Below are 20111 nucleotides of genomic sequence, written 5' to 3'. Positions count from 1 at the left end.
ATGACAGTAGGTTACTTAAGGCAAAAAGGAAAGGAGCATGGTTAACGCAGACATCTAGCAACTCAAAGGTTGTGTGTTTGCATCTCATCACGGACAAGTTGAACATTTTAGCAACTACTTATTACTGATTACTTTTTAGCTTTGCAACTACTTAGCATGTTATCTAACCCTAATCTTAGCCCTTTAACCTAACTCCTAACCCTAACCAGCTGGCTGGAGTGTTTAAGGACATATTCAATCTCTCCCTATACCAGTCTGTTGTCCTGACTTGCTTCAAGATGTCCACCATTGTTCCCGTAACCAAGAAAGTGAAGGTAACTGAACTAAATTAATGTCGCCCCACGACACTCACTTCTGTCATCATGACCTGCTTTGAGAGGCTAGATAAGGATCATATCACCTCCACCTTACCCAACACCCTTTACCCACTACAATTTGCATATCGTCCCAATAGATCCACGGATGACGCAATCGCACTGCACACTGCCCTATCCCATCTCAACAAGAGGAATATCTATGTAAGAATGCTGTTCATCTAATACAGCTGCAGCCTTTAACACCATATTGCACTCCAAGCTCATCACTAAGCTTGGTGACCTATGTCTGAATCCCGCCCTGTGCAACTAGGTCCTGGACTTCCTGACGGGGCGGTCCCAGGTGGTGAAGGTAGGCAACAACACCTCCGCTACGCTGATCCTCAACACGGGGGCCCACCAGGGTGCATGCTCAGCCCCCTCCTGTACTCCCTGTTCACCCATGACTGCATGGCCACGCACGTCTCCAACTCAATCATCAAGTTTGCAGAAAACACAACAGTCGTAGGCCTGATTACCAACAACAACGAGACAGCCTACAGGGAGGAGGTGAGGGCCCTGGTGGAGTGTTGCCAGGAAAATAACCTCCCCCTCAACGTCAACAAAACAAAGGAGCTGATCGTGAACTTTAGGAGACAGCAGAGAGCACGCCCCCATCCACATTGACATGGCCACAGTGGAGAGGGTGAAAAGCTTAAAGTTCCTTGGGGTGTACATCACTGACAACCTGAAATGGTCCATCCACACAGATAGTGTGGTGAAGAAGGTGCAACAGCGCCTCTTCAAGCTCAGGTTGCAGCTAAACAAAAAACATAAGTTCCCACGACTTCCAAGGGAACCAAATGTGCTAGATATGGATCATATGTGTTTTTCTCCAATTACAAGTGAGTTAATGAGGAATGGCCAAGTCATCTTGGCTTCCTCAGATGACCATATAAGTATGAATAGTAATTATGGTAGGCCATCATACTTCTGTAATTTTTTACATTTTAAATTTACCCACATTGTAAATCCCAGTTTGAGTGAATTAGGTCTCCAGATAATGAAGACAATGGTGGCAATTTGTAATGTATAGCTGGCGCTGTGAATAGATGTACTATGCCTCTGAATCTTTATTAATTTGAGTTATCTTCTGTTGAAATCGCAGGGTCGCATCGTAAAGGACATTCTGACGTATACTACGTCCAGGGGTGGAGCAAAACCCTGCTGCCGACTCTCCACAAACGATAGCATTACGCAGAGATGGCGCGCGTTTGTGATTCGCGAGAGCTGGCCCTCCCTCCTAGTGGGTGACTTGTTAAAATAGTTTTCGGGCGGAGTCGACTGCAACTGGGATATATCTGTGTGCAGTGAGTACGCAGGAACAAGCCGTGTACAAGTCCGTCTGTTTTTGGAATTTGGTACTCCGGAGAGGGACCGGCAGACAGAAGCGAAGGGAACTGAATAAAGAAAGAGCACCACACAGTCGAAAATGTCTTCGAATAAAGACGATGGTGGATGGAAGAAGTTTGTATGGGATTCGGACAAGGGGGAATTTTGTGGACGCACAGGGGGGAGTTGGTGTAAGTATGCAATTCTGATATTTATGATCACGGTAATTGGCCATTGTGGCCAGAGGTTTTAATCGAAATTGTGATGGATCTCATATGGCACGATCGAACTTCTATTGGGCAGTATGGAACACGCACCGAGTCTTAATTTAATCTTGGCGCATAGCACCTGTTTGATTTGACTTTGCAGCAATGTGTGCTACAATGGTACGGTGTCACCGACTCTATATCATTGCCCATCGCCACTCGTTGTTCATGGCTCTCCATGTCTGTGTTGTGAGTAATAGCATACGGTGAACATGCGACCAGTTTTTGCTCATATTTCACTGTCCTTGCTAGGAACCTACTGCCTTATTCAAAATAACAGCCTACCGACTGTTCCAAGCAAAGATGGGTTCGCACATCTTAAATTAATATGAGAATCCAAATAGGTCGTTGAAAGACGGTGGTGGGAATATGCATAATACATTATTAGAACATGTTATTCTAAAGGTTCGAATCCTAATAGTACAGTAGGCTAGTTGATCACACTGCAGAGACTCAGCCGCCTATGCCTGGAAAGAGACTGGAACTCTCCATCGCAGTAACATGATCTATAAGTATTAGGATTGAATTACACCATATGTACATGCTGTAGAGACTTAGTTTAATTTCCGATGTAAAATGACACAATCAAAGGGTTAAAAATGCATCATAGTCCAAGGTGATTCAAGGTGATGGGGCCTACTTGGAATTATTGAGAGGACATTCCATCTTGTGTTACTATTCGATGTGGTTACTGTGTCACTTTAATTAACAATGGAAATGTATTAACTAGACTAATTTTACTTTTCTCGTTTCTATCTTCACCCATGTCTTCCCTCGTCTCAATGTCACACAACTACCCGACATTTTCGGTATTCAGAGGATGACCAGCTGAGCGACAATTCATGTTGCAATTTTGCTTATTTACCTAACGCCCTCAAGTTGGTTGGTTTGGTCATTTACTTCAACTGTGTTTTGTGTGTATTATCTCAAGGCCAAAACTCGTTTTGGATCTTTTCTTTTCATTTTTGTGGTGACCATATTTTTTTATTTTGTCATTTTTCTTGTTTGGTGGCGGGGTTACAAGCACAACATATCATTTAATATTCAGTTCAATAAAATGAGAAGGAAACCTAAAGAAGTGAGCCTCCAACCCCAATACCCCAAACCCACCCATGTCTCCAACCAACACTGGTGCTCCTCATCCATCCAATTTAAGTGGTGCATAATTTTGTACAATGTGTGTGACACTATCCATGACTTTAATGATGACTCGTCTCCATTCGGCCACTTGCATGATTAATTTAATCTGTCTACAATGCAAGAACATATGTTTTATCTGGTGTGATGCATGGAGAGAGAGGAGATATTGAACCCTCGTCTATAATATGGATAATGTATGCACCCTTGTACCGGCCAATTGTGATCAGGGAAAACGCATGATCTGGATAAGACGTGGTTGTGATGTCGCCTGTTCCTTGGCAAAATTATAAGGACATCTTAAGTCCTGCGTAATTGATTGAAAGGGAACTGCTGTCTCCTATAAGATGTGACCTTTTGACATTGTCTTATGCACCACTAGGCCAAAACAGTACTAGCTCTGCAGGTCTGGTGGGTTGGGGCACCACTAGGCCTATACAGTAGTATTTCTGCGGGCTGGTGGGGGCAGCAGGGTTGGGGGTGACTTGAGGAGATTCTAATACTGTACTAGTACTATGGCTGGACTCGGGGCGGCAGTTAACCTAGCGGTTAAGAGCGTTCGGATGGTAACCGAAGGTTGCTGGTTCAAATCCCGAGCCGACTACGTAAAAATCTTGACAATGTGCCCTTGAGCAGGGCACTTAACCATAATTTCTCCCGTAAGTCGCTCTGTATAAGCGCCTCTGCTAAATTACTAAAATGCACTGTACCTGCAGGGCTGGCTTAATGCAGGGGCTTACCGGGGCTGAAGTCCCTGGGCCCAAGCCTGTGGGGGGGCCAAGAGGAAGCAAAATAATATTAAGTTGTTTTACAAAAATAATATTAAAAGATATACACCACACACACATATCTTTTTACTGCCAACCACAGGACTCGAGCCCGCACTCAATGAGTGTAGACTGCTGCTGCCACTCTACTAGTCATCAGATGGTGGGAGGAGACGCACTATGAGGCCCACATGGGTAACTGGGGGGGGATTAATACAAATAAACTGCATAATTAAATAGCCCAAGCCCGTAGAGGGTCCAAGATGCTTTTTAAAAATGTATTTGTATAATAAAAAATACAAATGTTTTATCCAACCACAGGAGCCCCACTCTCAATGTTTGAAATCCACCAGAGAGCATAATTTAGCCACAGAAAATGTATAGTTTATAAAAAAAACAACTGTGGATTAAGTTTTAGCACGAGCACAGACCAAAATAAAGGAAATGCCAACATAAAGGGTGTTGGGTCACCACGAGCTGCCAGAACAGATTCAGCTAGCACATTTTGGTTGTTCTGAGAATGGAAGTGAACAGTTCACATGTTCTGGGAATGTATATATTTTCTTTTTAAGGTTGTAGGGAGGTTCTGTGACTGTTCTATGGTTCCCTAGAAGTTTTCCTGGAAGGTTTTATTAATGTTCTGAGAATGGAAATTCTAGGTTATTTGAAGGTAATTAAATAACATTCTAAGAACATGTTTCAATAAGAATAACACTGCTAGCTTAACTGTGTTGAACTCCAAGCACAGATCAGACACGTGAATTCATTTTCTTAGGCATTAATCATTCAAATGCAAAAAAAAAAAAAAAAAATGTATTGTGGCACGTTGTCAGTGAGATTTGACCCTATGATCTTCTGTTCTCTAGCCATGGAATTAGTGCAGCTAGCATGCATTTTTTTTACTCATACAAAGCTGTTCACTTTAGTCTATTTAAACAAACCTCCATTTTAACTTCTTGCGGATCATTGGGACGCTAGCGTCCCATCTGGCCAACATCCTGTGAAATTGCAGAGCGCAAAATTCAAATGACACATCGTAATATTAAACATTCATGAAAATACAAGTGTCCTACATCAGTTAAAAGCTTAACTTCTTGTTAATCCAGCCGCTTTGTCAAATTTCAAAAAGGCTTTACGGCGAAAGCACACCATGTGATTATCTGAGGACAGTGCCCCGCATACAAAAGCATTACATACATACTTTCCAACCAAGCAGAGGCAGAAATAGCGATTAAAAAAATAAATCACTTACCTTTGAAGATCTTCATCTGGTTGCAATCACAAGGGTCCCAGTTACATAACAAATGGTCATTTTGTTCGATAAAGTCCTTTTATATCCCCAAAAAGTTATTTGGCGCGCTTGACTCAGTAATCCACCGGTTTCCCTCGTTCAAAATGCATACAAATGAATCCCGTAAGTTACCAATAAACTTCTTCAAAACAAGTCAAACAACGTTTCTAATCAAACCTCAGGTACCCTAATATGTGAATAAACAATACAATTTAAGACAGAATAGTACTGTCATTACCGGAGATAAACAATGAAGTACATGCACTCACCGGAACGCGCTACAAACACTACAGCCAAAATGGGAGCCATTTACAAAAACAACAAATTCTAGCTCATTTAAATTAAATAAAAAGCCTGAAACTCTTTCTAAAGACTGACATCTAGTGGAAGCCCAAGGAACTGCAATCTGGGAGGTATTCCTTTTATATTCCCATTGACAGCCATAGTAATCATTGTTGGGCTGAAAAAATAAATTCTGGATGGATTGTCCTCGGGTTTTCGCCTGCCATATGAGTTCTGTTGTACTCACAGACATTATTTTAACAGTTTTGGAAACTTTAGTGTTTTCTATCCAATACTACCATGCATATCCTAGCTTCTGGGCCTGAGTAACAGGCAGTTTACTTTAAACACCTCAGTCATCCAAACTTCCGAATACTGCCCCCTAGCCCTAAGAAGTTAAAGGAAGCGAGCACTCATTTAAGACCAGATGTGGCCAATTAGTGGGTGTGACCAGCACACTTAACAAGATAGAGGATAGTTTTGTTTATGCTGAGAATGGAACGTATGTTTTTAAATAACTTTCTTTGAACGTTTACTAAAGTTTTCTTAATGTTCTGGGAACATGACTTAAAATAGAACTATGAGAACCTGTAGAATACGTTTTATTTACTTTTATAAGTACTTACATTTCCAACAGAAGAACGTTATTTCTTGAAGCTGCAATATGTAACTTTTTGGGCAACCTGACCAAATTCACATAGATCTGTCATTCTCATTGAAAGCAAGTCTAAGATGTGTTAGATCTGTTCCATGTGTGCTATTTCTATGCTTTCTGTTCTTAAGTTTTGTTTTCACTGTCAGTTTTGTACACCAACTGAAAAGATAGTATTTTTGTTTGTGGAAAATATATTTCACAGTGGTTTAGATGGTACAATGATTCTCTACACTATGCTTGCTTGTTTCGTAGCAAACTATTTTAGCAACCAGGAAAAGGCGATGTGATTTCTGCAACAGTGCCCCTAAATTTAACATTCTCTAAACAATTTGAGAACATTACTTTAAATAGAACCATGAGGAAAAGTTCAACTGAGGTACTGAAATTCCCACCTAAGAAACATATGGTTCTCAGAATGTTATACTAGCTGGGTATCCTGCACCATTCCCAGAATGTTGTGGAAGGTTGTATGCAAAATAACCATAGCACAACCACACTCTCACCAAGCTCTAAGAAACATACTGTATGGTTCTCAAGACGTTATGTGCTAGCTTGGTAGTATCTCGGTTTTGTATAAAAGCTGAGCATGCAGACTGCCCCCATTGTTATTGGGACCTGAATGTATTAAGACCAATAAATTATCTGCGATGTGGGCACTATTTTTAGAGCAACCTAGTCTCTTGTGACAGGCCTAACAATTAAAGCTGAGTAGCTAGCTTGAGATTTGTTTCTGGGTTCTGAGTTTAAGAGCAACCAAAAGCGATTTTTGACAATTTGATTTACTCTGAAGCCTGAAGTTGTTGTTCTCCTGGCTACTACTGTATGATCTACTGGTTACACTTCATTTTCCTGCCCTCAGTGAAGAGTCAAGACAATGTCTACTGTTATAGGTGGATTACTATTTGGAACAGGAGCTTTGTGGTTAGGTCACCTCCTGCTCCCTCCATAGGAGACACAGGCTGCTCTGTTTGCATGCATTCTACCTGTATAGGTGTCACTGAGCCCAGGTGTGCATCCCAAATGGCACCCTTTTCCCCTATATTGTACACTTCTTTTGACCAGGGCATTACATGGGGAATGGGGTGCCATTTGGGACTCATTCCAGTTATGGATAGTCTGTGTACGGACCAGGAAGCTTAAAGTAGAAATCAGGTGGGCTTGGATTAGTAGTAGAGCCAGCCAATCTATTTATCTAATTTTTAATGTGTTGTGGTGCAATGGGCAATGACTGGGCAGTCTATTGCGATTTGACGATAGGATAGACACGCATGAGATTGAATTGGTCCAGTTGGAATTGGAACACTGAGGAAACACTCTTCTGACGACACAGTAGGCAGACTTGCTGTTTCTCTTTCTTAAGCTGTACCCTTCTTGTCTCACTTTGTGGTGCAAGACATTGGTTATGTATTTATATTAAAATGGTATGCATTTTAAGTCCCCAACTCCACAAACACTACAGTCAAAAAATGAAAGTGGGGATCCACAGTCTACATGTCTGCTGTGTTTAGCGTACTGTACACACTGGCTCTGCAGGGCTGGTTAGGGTGGCAGGGTTGTGTTGACTTGAGCAGATTCTTAATAACTAGAGCAGATTCTTAACTACTGCAGTAATACTAAGGTTGGACTTAGGACTTCATTATGGGGAATGTTCCTTGTTTTTCAGGGCAGATTTAACATTCTACAATTGCGGAATGCTGGAGTTCTGTATGTGCTTTTTGTATGACTCAATTAAATGAGTGGAAATGGACCTTGTCAACAACATAACAACCAGATCTTAATTTCATGGCATCACTGGTGTTTGTAGTTTTTTTTAAAGGAAAGAAAGGTATGTCACAATCATCTGTCCTCCACATCTTTTGCATGGTGATGACCCATTTCTCTCTCTCTCTCCTTTTACAGTTAAGATTCTAGGGTTCTACTTAATCTTCTATGCTTTTCTGGCTGGAGTATTCATCGGCACCATCCAGGCCTTGCTTCTCACCCTCAGTAACTACAAACCCACCTGGCAAGACAGAGTTGCTCCCCCAGGTAAGGTATCACTGAACACTAGACACTGAGCCACTACTGCTGCCTGGGGATAAGAGATGGTGTCCAACCACAGTGGCTTTGTTTGAATTGGCACCCTATTCCCTACCCACTGGTCAAAAGTAGTGCACTATGTAGGTAATAGGATGCAATTTGGGCTGCAGCCAGAGTCTAACATGCATGTTTGTGTATCTCAGAGGGGTGGGTTATGTCCGTCAAACATCCTCTTATTGAATTTCACACTTTAACTCGTTAAGGGAGTCCCACTGTGAGATATCAGCTGAATTGACATTAGCACTGTATGGGCCAGAGAGCAGGCCGGCACAGTACTGTTTTGAGGTCCGACACAGAGGACTCTTGTCTTTCAAGTAAACGGTGGGTGTCATCCATGCATGCAGCATGTGGAACTATTTTGGTACTGGTTCAGTGTTTATGGCCCTGGCTCATTTAGGCTAGCTTGTACAGGAGTATGCTTACATCCAATAACAAAGATGTACAGAAGTGCTTCTGTCAAAATTAACTTGGGTCTAGTAGTGAACTGAATCCTTGACGTTTTACTGTTTTCCTACTGTTTAAATGCTCATGATGTATTGGACATTTTGGTGTAGGTAGTGGGTCGGTCAAGTGTCGCAATTAATTCCCCTAAAGGCCTCCCACATGGGCAGAGGCCTCTCTTCCCAATTTGTTAGGGAGTGTAGTGTTTAAAGAACGAGAACTGTTCCAGAACTGTTCCCGTTTCCCATTATTGGACGTTGCATATTTCATGTCTTTCTCCACAGTTTCCTCTTTCTGAGAGGCTTAGTCAGTTTCGCTGGAGTCTGTTCTGATTACGTGGGTGTGAAATGGAGGGAGAAGTGCTAATTGTGAACTTTACAGTGTGGTCCCCTAACAGAGCTCTCTCCTGATGCCTTTGACTAGAGTTAAAACAGACCGTGAAGTTCTGGTAGACGTTGCTTGCTTCCTTTCCCAGGGAGAGCTCTGTGGTAAACTGTCAACGGCAGATGCTATTCTCTACTTTATTTTCTCCCCTTACACAACACAACCCAATCCCACAGCACCAGTGCCCTTCCACAGAGCATTAACCCTTTCCTGTTGGTGTTTTCAACCATGACATTGTCAAAGACATGTAAGCTGCATTTGAATTGGGTCTAAAGCTAGTATCCCAGTCATGTCTGTCTGGGTGTATATATAGCCATGGTCTGCTCGGGGAACCTCCATTAGGAGAGGTAGCTAGGCGTTGATAGTGCGTTACTTTCCACAGGAGGCCTGATAACTGGGCCATGTCTTCACAACGAAGAGGACACTAACAAGCAGAAAGAGAAGAGAAGCATTACTCTCTTCAGACTCCTCACCTCACTCAGTCCAGTTAGTTCTCTTTAGTTTTCTGGTCATGAAAGATGGAACTTAGTGTGGGGGCTGGGCTGGTTGTAAATAAGGAAGTAGAAGAGAATGGGGGTGGACGTGTTTTGGATCTTGTGTCGTAGCGTAGAGACAGTTGTCTTTTGTTTGAAATGGGCTTTTCCCTTTTACTGACCCGTCTTTCCTGCTAAGAACAATGAGAGGGATTCACCTTGTCTTCCTCTTCAAGACTGTTTTCCAAAGTGTGGACTCTTCGATGGATGACTGCCTCACTGAAAGACTTCATTAGAAAGCAAATTACACTGACTGTTCTTAACTGGTTTCATACTCAGTACTGTTGTGAGTTAGTGTAAATAGAATGGCCACAAGTCCACTGAAACATTATTGTCCTATTATAAGTGTGTATTGCTAATAGTACTTCACTTCTGTAACATTAAAACTGATGGTGACTGTCTGTTCTCAGGCCTGTCACACACCCCACGCTCCGACAAATCCGAGATCGCCTTCAACTTGAATGATGTGGAGACCTACTTGACTTACACCAAGGCCATGCGAGAGTTCCTGGTTATGTACGACGACGACAAACAGCGGGACCAGATGAAATACGAGGATTGTGGAGGTACAGGAACTGTTCCATTCCGCTCTCTACCCCCTACCCCTAGCTCCTAGTCCTACCCCTAGTCCTACCTCTAGCTCCTAGTCCTACCCCTAGTCCTACCCTCTAGCTCCTAGTCCTACCCCTAGCTCCTAGTCCTACCCCTAGCTCCTAGTCCTACCCCTAGCTCCTAGTCCTACCCCTAGCTCCTAGTCCTACCCCCTAGCTCCTAGTCCTACCCCCTAGCTCCTAGTCCTACCCCCTAGCTCCTAGTCCTACCCCCTAGCTCCTAGTCCTACCCCCAGCTCCTAGTCCTACCCCCAGCTCCTAGTCCTACCCCCAGCTCCTAGTCCTACCCCCAGCTCCTAGTCCTACCCCCAGCTCCTAGTCCTACCCCCAGCTCCTAGTCCTACCCCCAGCTCCTAGTCCTACCCCTAGCTCCTAGTCCTACCCCTAGCTCCTAGTCCTACCCCCAGCTCCTAGTCCTACCCCCAGCTCCTAGTCCTACCCCCAGCTCCTAGTCCTACCCCCAGCTCCTAGTCCTACCCCCAGCTCCTAGTCCTACCCCCAGCTCCTAGTCCTACCCCCAGCTCCTAGTCCTACCCCTAGCTCCTAGTCCTACCCCTAGCTCCTAGTCCTACCCCTAGCTCCTAGTCCTACCCCTAGTCCTACCCCTAGCTCCTAGTCCTACCCTCTAGCTCCTAGTCCTACCCCCAGCTCCTAGTCCTACCCCCTAGCTCCTACCCCCAGCTCCTAGTCCTACCCCTAGTCCTACCCCCAGCTCCTAGTCCTACCCCTAGCTCCTAGTCCTACCCTCTAGCTCCTAGTCCTACCCCCTAGCTCCTAGTCCTACCCCTAGCTCCTAGTCCTACCCCTAGTCCTACCCCCAGCTCCTAGTCCTACCCCTAGTCCTACCCCTAGCTCCTAGTCCTACCCCTAGCTCCTAGTCCTACCCCTAGCTCCTAGTCCTACCCCTAGCTCCTAGTCCTACCCCCTAGCTCCTAGTCCTACCCCCTAGCTCCTAGTCCTAGCCCTAGCTCCTAGTCCTACCCTCTAGCTCCTAGTCCTACCCTCTAGCTCCTAGTCCTACCCCTAGCTCCTAGTCCTACCCCTAGCTCCTAGTCCTACCCTCTAGCTCCTAGTCCTACCCCTAGCTCCTAGTCCTACCCCTAGCTCCTAGTCCTACCCCTAGCTCCTAGTCCTAGCTCCTAGTCCTACCCCTAGCTCCTAGTCCTACCCCTAGCTCCTAGTCCTACCCCTAGCTCCTAGTCCTACCCCCAGCTCCTAGTCCTACCCCCAGCTCCTAGTCCTACCCCCAAGCTCCTAGTCCTACCCTCTAGCTCCTAGTCCTACCCTCTAGCTCCTAGTCCTACCCTCTAGCTCCTAGTCCTACCCCCAGCTCCTAGTCCTACCACTAGTCCTACTCCTAGCTCCTAGTCCTAGCCCTAGCTGCTAGTCCTACTCCTAGTCCTAGCCCTAGCTCCTAGTCCTACCGCCTGCCATGACACAGACCTAAGAGGTGCTCGGTGTGGTGGAAGCTCTACTTAGATGGAGGTGGTACTATCATCTTCTAGCATTTTGCTTATTGAATCCTTTCTGACGGTCTAACATCAGGTGGGATAGGAACTAAGTGTCCAGGACATGGAATGGAATTGTGTATTGGCTTCAGAGAGAAGGTGTTTTTTTGTAATTTGTTTTTGATGAATTAGTTGAAGCGAGCAGCTGTGGCTTCCTGTGCTCAGTTGTTTATTTTTGATTTCTCCTCCTCCTGCCTTCAGAGCAACCGGAAGACTATAAGAACCGTGGTGACCTGGAGAGTGATGTGGGGATCAGGAAGGCCTGTCGCTTCCAGAGGAGCTGGCTTGGGCCTTGCTCCGGCATGGAAGACAGAGACTTTGGCTTCAAGGAAGGAAAACCCTGCCTGATCGTCAAGCTCAACAGGATCGTCAACTTCAGGCCACGGGTAAATATCCTAAGGACATATAAAAAGTTGACCTCTTGTACAAACTGGTCACTGTGATATTTCCAGTGGCCCCTGGTTGTTAGTTTATGCATATTTCCCGGCAAAGTAGTAGTACATTATTGAATACAAAATCTACATAAACTTTCTTAGGTAAAAGTGTTACTGTTTTTAGCAGATTGTTTTGCCTCCTTCCTCACTGTGTACCTGGCCTCCATTCTTTCAGCCCCCCAGCTCCAATGAAAGCATCCCTGAGGGAGCCCAGACCAAGGTCCAGCCCAACGTCATGCCCATCTTCTGCACCAACAAGGTAGACAGAATTAGATGGAACAACATCAAATCACAATTGATCATTCCAATGTCAGTTGACAGTAGTCAGTAAAGCAACATTGAAGCCTAAGGGAATGTTTACTTGAATGGGGGAATGTTCATTCTAGCAATTCTAGAATTGCTTTCGAGGAATAGTCCCTGTTCCGTCACTAAACCAGGCATTGTAAATGTGTTTCTGGGTGAAGGTCAGATGTCAGAATGACCAAAATAGCACCGTCTTTCTCCTTCTGACTGTCTCACCCAATCTCTTTGCAGAGAGAGGAGGACGCCGGTAAGATGGGTGAGGTGAAGTACTACGGCATTGGGGAAGGTTTCCCCCTCCAGTATTACCCTTACTACGGCAAGCTGCTTCACCCCCAGTACCTGCAGCCCCTAGTGGCCCTCCAGTTCGTCAACCTCACCATGAACACCGAGCTGCGCATCGAGTGCAGAGCCTACGGAGAGAACATTGGCTACAGCGAGAAGGACAAGTTCCAAGGAAAATTTGACGTTAAATTCACTGTCACCAACTTATGACCACAGTTAGGTTCATAGCACTTTTTCTCTCCAGCCCCCTCTCCCTCCCCAACCATTTCTCAAAAGTAACAAAATAATTTAGGAAAGGGAGTTGGGGTGGAAATACAAAGTTAAGTTTAAAAAAAAATAAAAAATCACAACTAGTCTTGAACAAAAGTCATAACATACGGGACGACACTTCATCTGTCTGCTTTACACTGGCTTCTCTGCTTCTGTCTAGGGTTAGAATGTAAGTCGCAGGAGGAGTAGCAATAGCATCAAGTATTTATTCTACTGTAAATGAATAATATTCCTTGAGCCATGGGGACATGTTTCATTTATGACTGTAAATTGTAATTCCACTACTGATGTGTAGCGAGCAGTGTTTTGTCCCCCTCCGTATTGCTGCCTTGTGTGGTTTCTATACATATTTTTGGAGTGTACAGTGCAGTAGTCGCATACATTGGTCCTTTCCAAGCCATGTTGTAACCTGTTTACTTATGTGAGCAAGCTTTAGCAGTCCAAGATGTGTATATACTATATATGAATACTTAATAATTTAAAATATTGACACGGTACTCTCTGATCTCTTCTGACCCGTGTGAGGAAAAAGGCTGCACTCCAGGGAACTAGGCCTACTCTTTCCTTATTTTTGCCTTTGTCTGATTGATTGTGAGAATTTTCACATGGCTTTTCTTTTAGAATCATTTAAATGTGGGATAAGGGTTTTATTACGCTATTGTTTCAGGCTTTTACTTCCTTTCGTTCTGTTTGATTCACTCTTAATGTCGAGTTGTGTCTCCGGGTTGTTGGGCTACTTTTGCCTGTTGTACGGCAACGGTGCTAACTCTGCTTTTTAAAGATGATTGTTTTGCTCAATTACGTCACCTCACAACGTGGTGTAACTTTCTGATGAATGTGTTAACCATTTTACATGGTGGAAGGAGTTTTATATTTATGTGGTTGTACTTTTTTTAATTTAATTTTTTTCTGCAGAAAAGTGTAATGTATAAATACAATACCAAAGTCACTGGTCCAAGTTGAGAATCTTATCAGAAGCAGTGCTGTACCCCGTGTTTTTAGGATTTCTTGTCGATGTTAAGTGCTAAACGTCAATGTCTAACATCAGTCACGTTATCAGGAGTTCTCATCCGCTCTTGTCATTTATTTAATCCCAGTAAGAAAAAAACCTGAAATAAAATGATGAAAACACAACTTTCTTTATTCCAGTCTCTCTCAAACAAGACCAATACTCCGCTGTAAGGACACACCGCACTAGTCTAAAGTGGAGTCCCCTCCTTGTCTCCTTTCCTTTCAATATGCACTGATCTGAAAGAACAGCACAGGTGAAAGGACAACCCCCTAGCGATGACCTCTGCTTTATTGCTGTGACCTTCCCTGTCCTTTCAGATCAGTGACGATGGAAATGGAACCACATCAGACCGTTGTATGTTCAGAGAGTAGTGAGGATTGGCAAGGAAAAGGGTTGTTTATGTATTTTAAACCCTGCAAAAACACTTGTTAGATTTGAAATGCCCTTAATTAAAAGGAGAACATCTTCATCCAAACGGACTCCTTATCAACTCTAACCAGATGCTAACAGATCAGGGAGGAATAAGTGCTGCCAAACCAGCTCCCCTTGGTGCATCTGCCCTTCCTCTGTTTTCCTATTGCTAATGACTGTCAAGGTCAACTCTGTGAATTTCAGAAGATTTGATTTGACCTGTTTTTGTGTTTTTTTTTTTCTTTGCAACAACGTGACAATAGAGAAACTGCTTGTCAAATGATAATTTTTTTGTGTTGCGTTGTCGGCTTGGAAAAGACTACAAACCACCTACAAATCAAAGATGTTACAGAGAGCTGTCAATGCTAAGTAAGGGATATTATGTTTTTTTTCACTACTAGCCTCAGTTGCCATGGTTACCACAGCTCATCTCCTGAGAGACTGCTGTGGTTATCGCAGCTCCTCTCCTGAGAGACTACTGCCATGGCTACCACAGCTCAGCTAGCCTCCAGGCTTAAGACACATCACCTGGGTGACTGACTAAAACCATGCTGCTCATTCTTTTAAAAAAAAATGTTTTATTTAACTAGGCTCCTAGTTAAATAAAGTCAATTAAGAAGAAATTCTTATTTACAATGACGACCTACCCCAGCCAAACCCTAAACCAGACGACGATGGGCCAATTGGCTTCCAATCACGGTGAAACAGCCTGGAATTGAACCAGGGTCTGTAGTGACACCTCTAGCACTGAGATGCAGTGCCTTAGACCGCTGCGCCACTCGAGAGCCAATGTGGAAAGGACTAGTCCTTGGTCATGACTCTCAGGTCCATTTCTGTACACATAAGTCATTGGACGAAGGTGTCTTCTGTATTTGGGAGTTTTAAGAGCCCCAACACTCGGTCTGAACATTAACACTCATCAGGACCTCATCTTTCATATCAGCAAGAAATTATTTTATAAAAACAAAAAGGTAAATTGATTAACACCTTTATAGGGTTAGGATTCGTGTTCCCACATGGCCATATCGCCAGGTTACAGCGCGTGTTTACCAAAGAAATGATGGAAGACAGAGGGACCACCTGTGCTAATGAGCTATCTAGCATGCGCCGAACACCTGTGTGTATTGGAAGAAGTCCTCCAGAAACGTGTTGTAACTGACAAATACTGTCGGCTGCAACTGTCATAAAGCCTGTTAAAACAGTGTACAGCACAGGAGGTTGGTGGCTCCTTAATTGGGGAGAACGGGCTTGTGGTAATGGCTGAAGTGGAATGGTATCAAATACACCAAACACATGGTTTCCAGGGGTTTGATGCCATTCCATCCGCACCGTTCCAACCATTATTATGAGCCGACCTCCCCTCAGCAGCCTCCTGTGATGTACAGTAATTCTATATTTTGTATTTGTGAAATGAGAAAGTAAATGACTTAATGTTTCTAGAACCGGATCGCCATTAATAATCCATTCACATTTAAATGGAGTATTTGGCTGTTTTGAGCCAGTCTACCTCAGAAGATAACAGAAGGTCCTGGGACCTGAAGGAGAAAAGGTAGGCTCCTTAATTAAGAGTTCATCTTGGACTACAGAAAGGCTAGCTTTGAACTATTCAATATGGAAAGCTGATTCAGCTATAGAAATGTGAAGGTCATTTCCGATTGAGCCGACGTGCAGCGTTTCCCGCGAATGCAGTCTCCGCTAAAGCGGGAACATTGCCTTTAAATTTCAATCACGCTATAAAGCTGAACTTTGGGGATTGAATTGGGCCCTGATACAGTTTGGCTCTGGTTCTAGTTTTATCAGAAGGGATATAGCTTGTCTTAAATAAACATTGAGGTTGTTGTGAGCAATCTTCAAGTCAAGTACAACACAGTAATCTGAGGGATGATAGCCATGTTGAGTAGCTGAAGTGTTTCCTTCCTCAGGCCTACCTTCCTCATTTGTCAGCTACTCCACCACCGCAGGTTCCTCCTCTTGGAGTTTGTCTCTAACACACGCAGCAGCTGAAACGTAATCCCAGCAACTCTATTTGGGTTTTCCATCAGAAAGGCTTTCATGAATGGGAGCCCTGTGTGTTTGCCACCGGGACCTCAAATGAGGAGTGGAGTGACGGTGCATTTTCCAACCGTCTCAGTAATGCTGTGACAGGGCCAGGGTGAGGGTGTCCAGGCAGCGTAGACTGACTGGTGAACTGACTGCCTGCTTGCATCTGAAATCGTACCCTATTACCTATATAGTGCACTATCCCTGGTCAAAAGTAGTGCACTGCATAGGGTACAGGGTATCATTTTTAACATAGTCCCTGACTGCATGTTGAGACCTGGCTAGCTTCCCTTTCTGTAATTGCATTAAGTAGCCGGGGTGACCAGGACAGGAGAGGCAGCGGCCCAACAGTGGGGTTCTGTTTCAGGCTCCTGTATGGAGATACATCACGAAGACAGAGGCGTATCTTGTGACCGGTGGCGGGAGCAGGCGCTAGCCTCGGGGGCATGGCGGACGGAGGTCCCAGCACAGTGGCAGCCAACTAGGCGACGGGCAGGCGGGCAGGCAGGTGATAGCTTAATGAGACAGTGTGTGAGATGAGTGGCCGGGGAACCTGTTGTGGGCCAGGAGCCAGGGCACTGCAGAGAGGAGGGGCCTTTAGAGGACACTGGGAGAAGAGCAGAGGGCACAGAGGACAGAGCCATGACAGACAACACTAGAGTCTAGCTTACCTGAGGCCCATGGTCTTGGCATGGGAAACTATCTAGATTCTCATTCCACCACAACACAACACACCCTCTCTAACATCATCACAACACACACTCTCTCTAACCTCATCACAACACACACTCTCTCTAACCTCATCACAACACACACTCTCTCTAACCTCATCACAACACACCCTCTCTCTAACCACATCACAACACACCCTCTCTAACCTCATCACAACACACCCTCTCGCTAACCTTATTACAACACACCCTCTCTAACATCATCACAGCACACCCTCTCTCTAACCTCATCACAACACACACTCTCTCTAACCTCATCACAACACACTCTCTTTAACATCATTATCACAACACACCCACTCTCTAACCTCATCACAACACACACACTCTCTAACCTCATCACAACACACACTCTCTCTAACCTCATCACAACACACACTCTCTCTAACCTCATCACAACACACTCTCTTTAACATCATTATCACAACACACCCACTCTCTAACCTCATCACAACACACCCACTCTCTAACCTCATCACAACACACACTCTCTCTAACCTCATCACAACAAATACTCTCTCTAACCTCATCACAACACACACTCTCTCTAACCTCATCACAACACACCCTCTCTCTAACCTCATCACAACACACACTCTCTTTAACATCATTATCACAACACACATACTATTCACTGATGCACATACATTAGACCACAGCACTCTTAAATACACGCACGCACGCACGCACACGCACGCACGCACGCACGCACGCACACACACACACACACACACACACACACAAACACCTCTCAGTATCCACACACACATCTCTCAGTGCAGTGTTTCTGATGTTGAACCTGACTCCAGAGGCCCATATCTGGCTGATTATTGCCACCGTATTGCGTCTGTCTATCATCATGACTTATTCATTGACTGCTACACTGAGACCTGATCCCCAGGGAGAACTGAGCACGGCAGACATACGCAGCAGCACCACTGGATTCACTTTCTCACCTGGCTCTACTCCCTGTTTCACAGACTATGGGGTGGTGGAAACCTTTACACACTGATAGACAACTGACAATCATCATTACTGTACAACCATCCTAGGTTCTATTGAGACAGAGAGCACTGTCTGCATTGAAAGGCTCGGCCTCGTTCCCACAAGTTGGTTTTAAGTACTGCGCTTTGTGTTTCAAAGGAAGGTGTTCTGTGCCAGAGAAAGAGAGAGAGAAAGAGAAGCCCAGTTGATACCTGGTTCTAACATGCACCCTTTGTCCTGACCTTGCCCACATTCTGATTGTGCCCACATTTTTAGACGGTAGTCAGACACGCATTGTGTCAGGATATTAATCAAGTGGAAACAGATCTAGCTGGTCAAACCATTTAAATCATCATTACACCGGCCTATCTGGTACCAGCTAATCTGGCCACAATGCAGACACAGTGGACAGATAAGAGACACATTATACGCAACTCACATTGATCAGATCACGAAACTCACATGTTAGCGCAAGATGGGAACGAGGCTATTCAGGGAGAGAAAGAGAGAAGGAGAGGTTACGAGAGAGAGAAGGAGTCTTATAAAGAGTTGGGGTCTTATGCATAAAATGAAGCAGAGAGAGAGGGAAAATAGAGAGAGCATGAGAGAGTAAGTCAGAGGGAGGTCTATTACAAGAGAGTGTAATGGCACATAGGCCTACATTTCATCACAACGCTGACAGTCAGGACACCTTGAAGAGAGAGGACATTGACATCAACAGAGGAGGCCCCATGTACCTGCAAGTCAATACCCTACTAGCGTTACGTAAGAACTGCATCCCTGCAGAGAGAGTTGAGAGGAGGGGCTGCAAAAGGAGTACACACAACCTGATTGGCCGAGAAGATGAGAGTTGTGGGTTCTCTGGGAAGACCACCTTCACACTGAGGTGTCATCAGTGTTCACCAGGTGCTGAAGGGTTTTCAGATTTTCTGTCCGAGCTTCAAATAGCGTCCTTCTCAGGTTAGTATGTAACAACTATTAGAGGAGGAACAGAACAGTCCCACGTAATAAGGTAGCATGCCTATGTCCTGAAGTGGTTTGTCAAATGTGTACAGAATTGTGTCAAACGTATAAGTGGAGAATAGACACTCATTTTCTGGGGTAGGATGGGTTTTACACTGTAGGTTCACACATGGAGCATTTATGGAGAGAGAAGCATTATTGTATTTACTAGCTAGCTCTAGTTTGGGAAAGGTAGGAGAATGGGTCTGTGTGTCCCATCCCTTAGCGAAGCCTGAAACCAGGAGAGGAGAAGAGCAGCCCGCCTCCCCACAGACCTATCAGACAGGAGCTAAACAGGCACCATGGCAACAGGCCAGGCTGGCTGCACACATGCCACATGGGCGTGAATGTGCTACACTGGTCCCCCCACCTATCCCCCTCACACATAACCCCTAGACCTCATCCCGGCCTCCCAGCTTCGGGGATGGGTCTCCTACAGCATCACTGGTCATGTGACCTCCTACAGATGCTAGTAGTAGCAACATGGCTGGGAGATCTCTGTGGTCCCTGTCCGTCACAGGAGGTGGGGGTTGTCTGATGACATCACTGGGCTCGGAAGGGGAGAGGCTCCACCTGATTGGCCAATTGGCTTTTATCACATCTGAGCAGAGCTAAGAATAAAGCCAGCCAGGGAGCATGATAACAACACGGATGCTCCTCAGAGTCTGCATAGAAGAGAGGCAATGTTGGCTGACATGAGACGGTTGGAGGGGGGTGGGGGACGGAATGTTTAAATAGGATGAAGCGTTACGTGGCAACAAGCAATCTCAGTTTTAGAGTGGTACTCAAGGGGGCTTAAAGCTTTGAGAGTGAAGGCTGGTAGAGATACATGCACACATGAAATGTATTTGATAGTGAGAAAACGTCCAGCTGCAAGATATCTCAAGGTGAAACATAAACCACACTCGTGTCAGCTTGGCTCAGGAGTATGACAAAGTTGCCCCAATATGCTGATGTAAGGACAGTTTCACATCTCCCTCCCTAGTGATTAAGGTCAGGATTT

At 44.8% G+C, this 20111-nt stretch overlaps 1 protein-coding gene across 1 annotated transcript; it reads left to right on the top strand.

Annotated features, from left to right (window-relative positions):
* Positions 1 to 1692: 1692 nt before the first annotated feature.
* LOC149982218 (sodium/potassium-transporting ATPase subunit beta-233-like) lies at positions 1693 to 14062 on the top strand. Its single transcript, XM_090239879.1, has 6 exons — positions 1693 to 1876; positions 7983 to 8111; positions 9931 to 10086; positions 11841 to 12025; positions 12249 to 12332; positions 12608 to 14062. Exons 1-6 carry the CDS (start codon positions 1786 to 1788, stop codon positions 12866 to 12868), a joined length of 906 nt encoding a protein of 301 aa, XP_090096005.1. The 5' UTR covers positions 1693 to 1785; the 3' UTR covers positions 12869 to 14062.
* The last annotated feature ends 6049 nt before the right edge of the window (positions 14063 to 20111 follow it).

This window comes from Oncorhynchus mykiss, chromosome 7 (assembly GCF_057628025.1).
Source record: "Oncorhynchus mykiss isolate SJ-2025 chromosome 7, ASM5762802v1, whole genome shotgun sequence".
Classification (NCBI taxonomy): Eukaryota; Metazoa; Chordata; class Actinopteri; order Salmoniformes; family Salmonidae; genus Oncorhynchus; species Oncorhynchus mykiss.
Note: the sequence above shows the minus strand (reverse complement) of the source record. Positions and strands in the feature narration are given on the sequence as shown.

What these genes read in the sequence shown, in the direction of transcription:
- LOC149982218 (XM_090239879.1), top strand. Translation starts at nt 1,786, where the DNA reads ATGTCTTCGAATAAAGACGATGGTGGATGGAAGAAGTTTGTATGGGAT. An exon ending in ACGCACAGGGGGGAGTTGGT is followed by an intron (nt 1,877 to 7,982) that starts GTAAGTATGCAA and finishes CTCCTTTTACAG; the next exon opens with TTAAGATTCTAGGGTTCTAC. An exon ending in AGACAGAGTTGCTCCCCCAG is followed by an intron (nt 8,112 to 9,930) that starts GTAAGGTATCAC and finishes GTCTGTTCTCAG; the next exon opens with GCCTGTCACACACCCCACGC.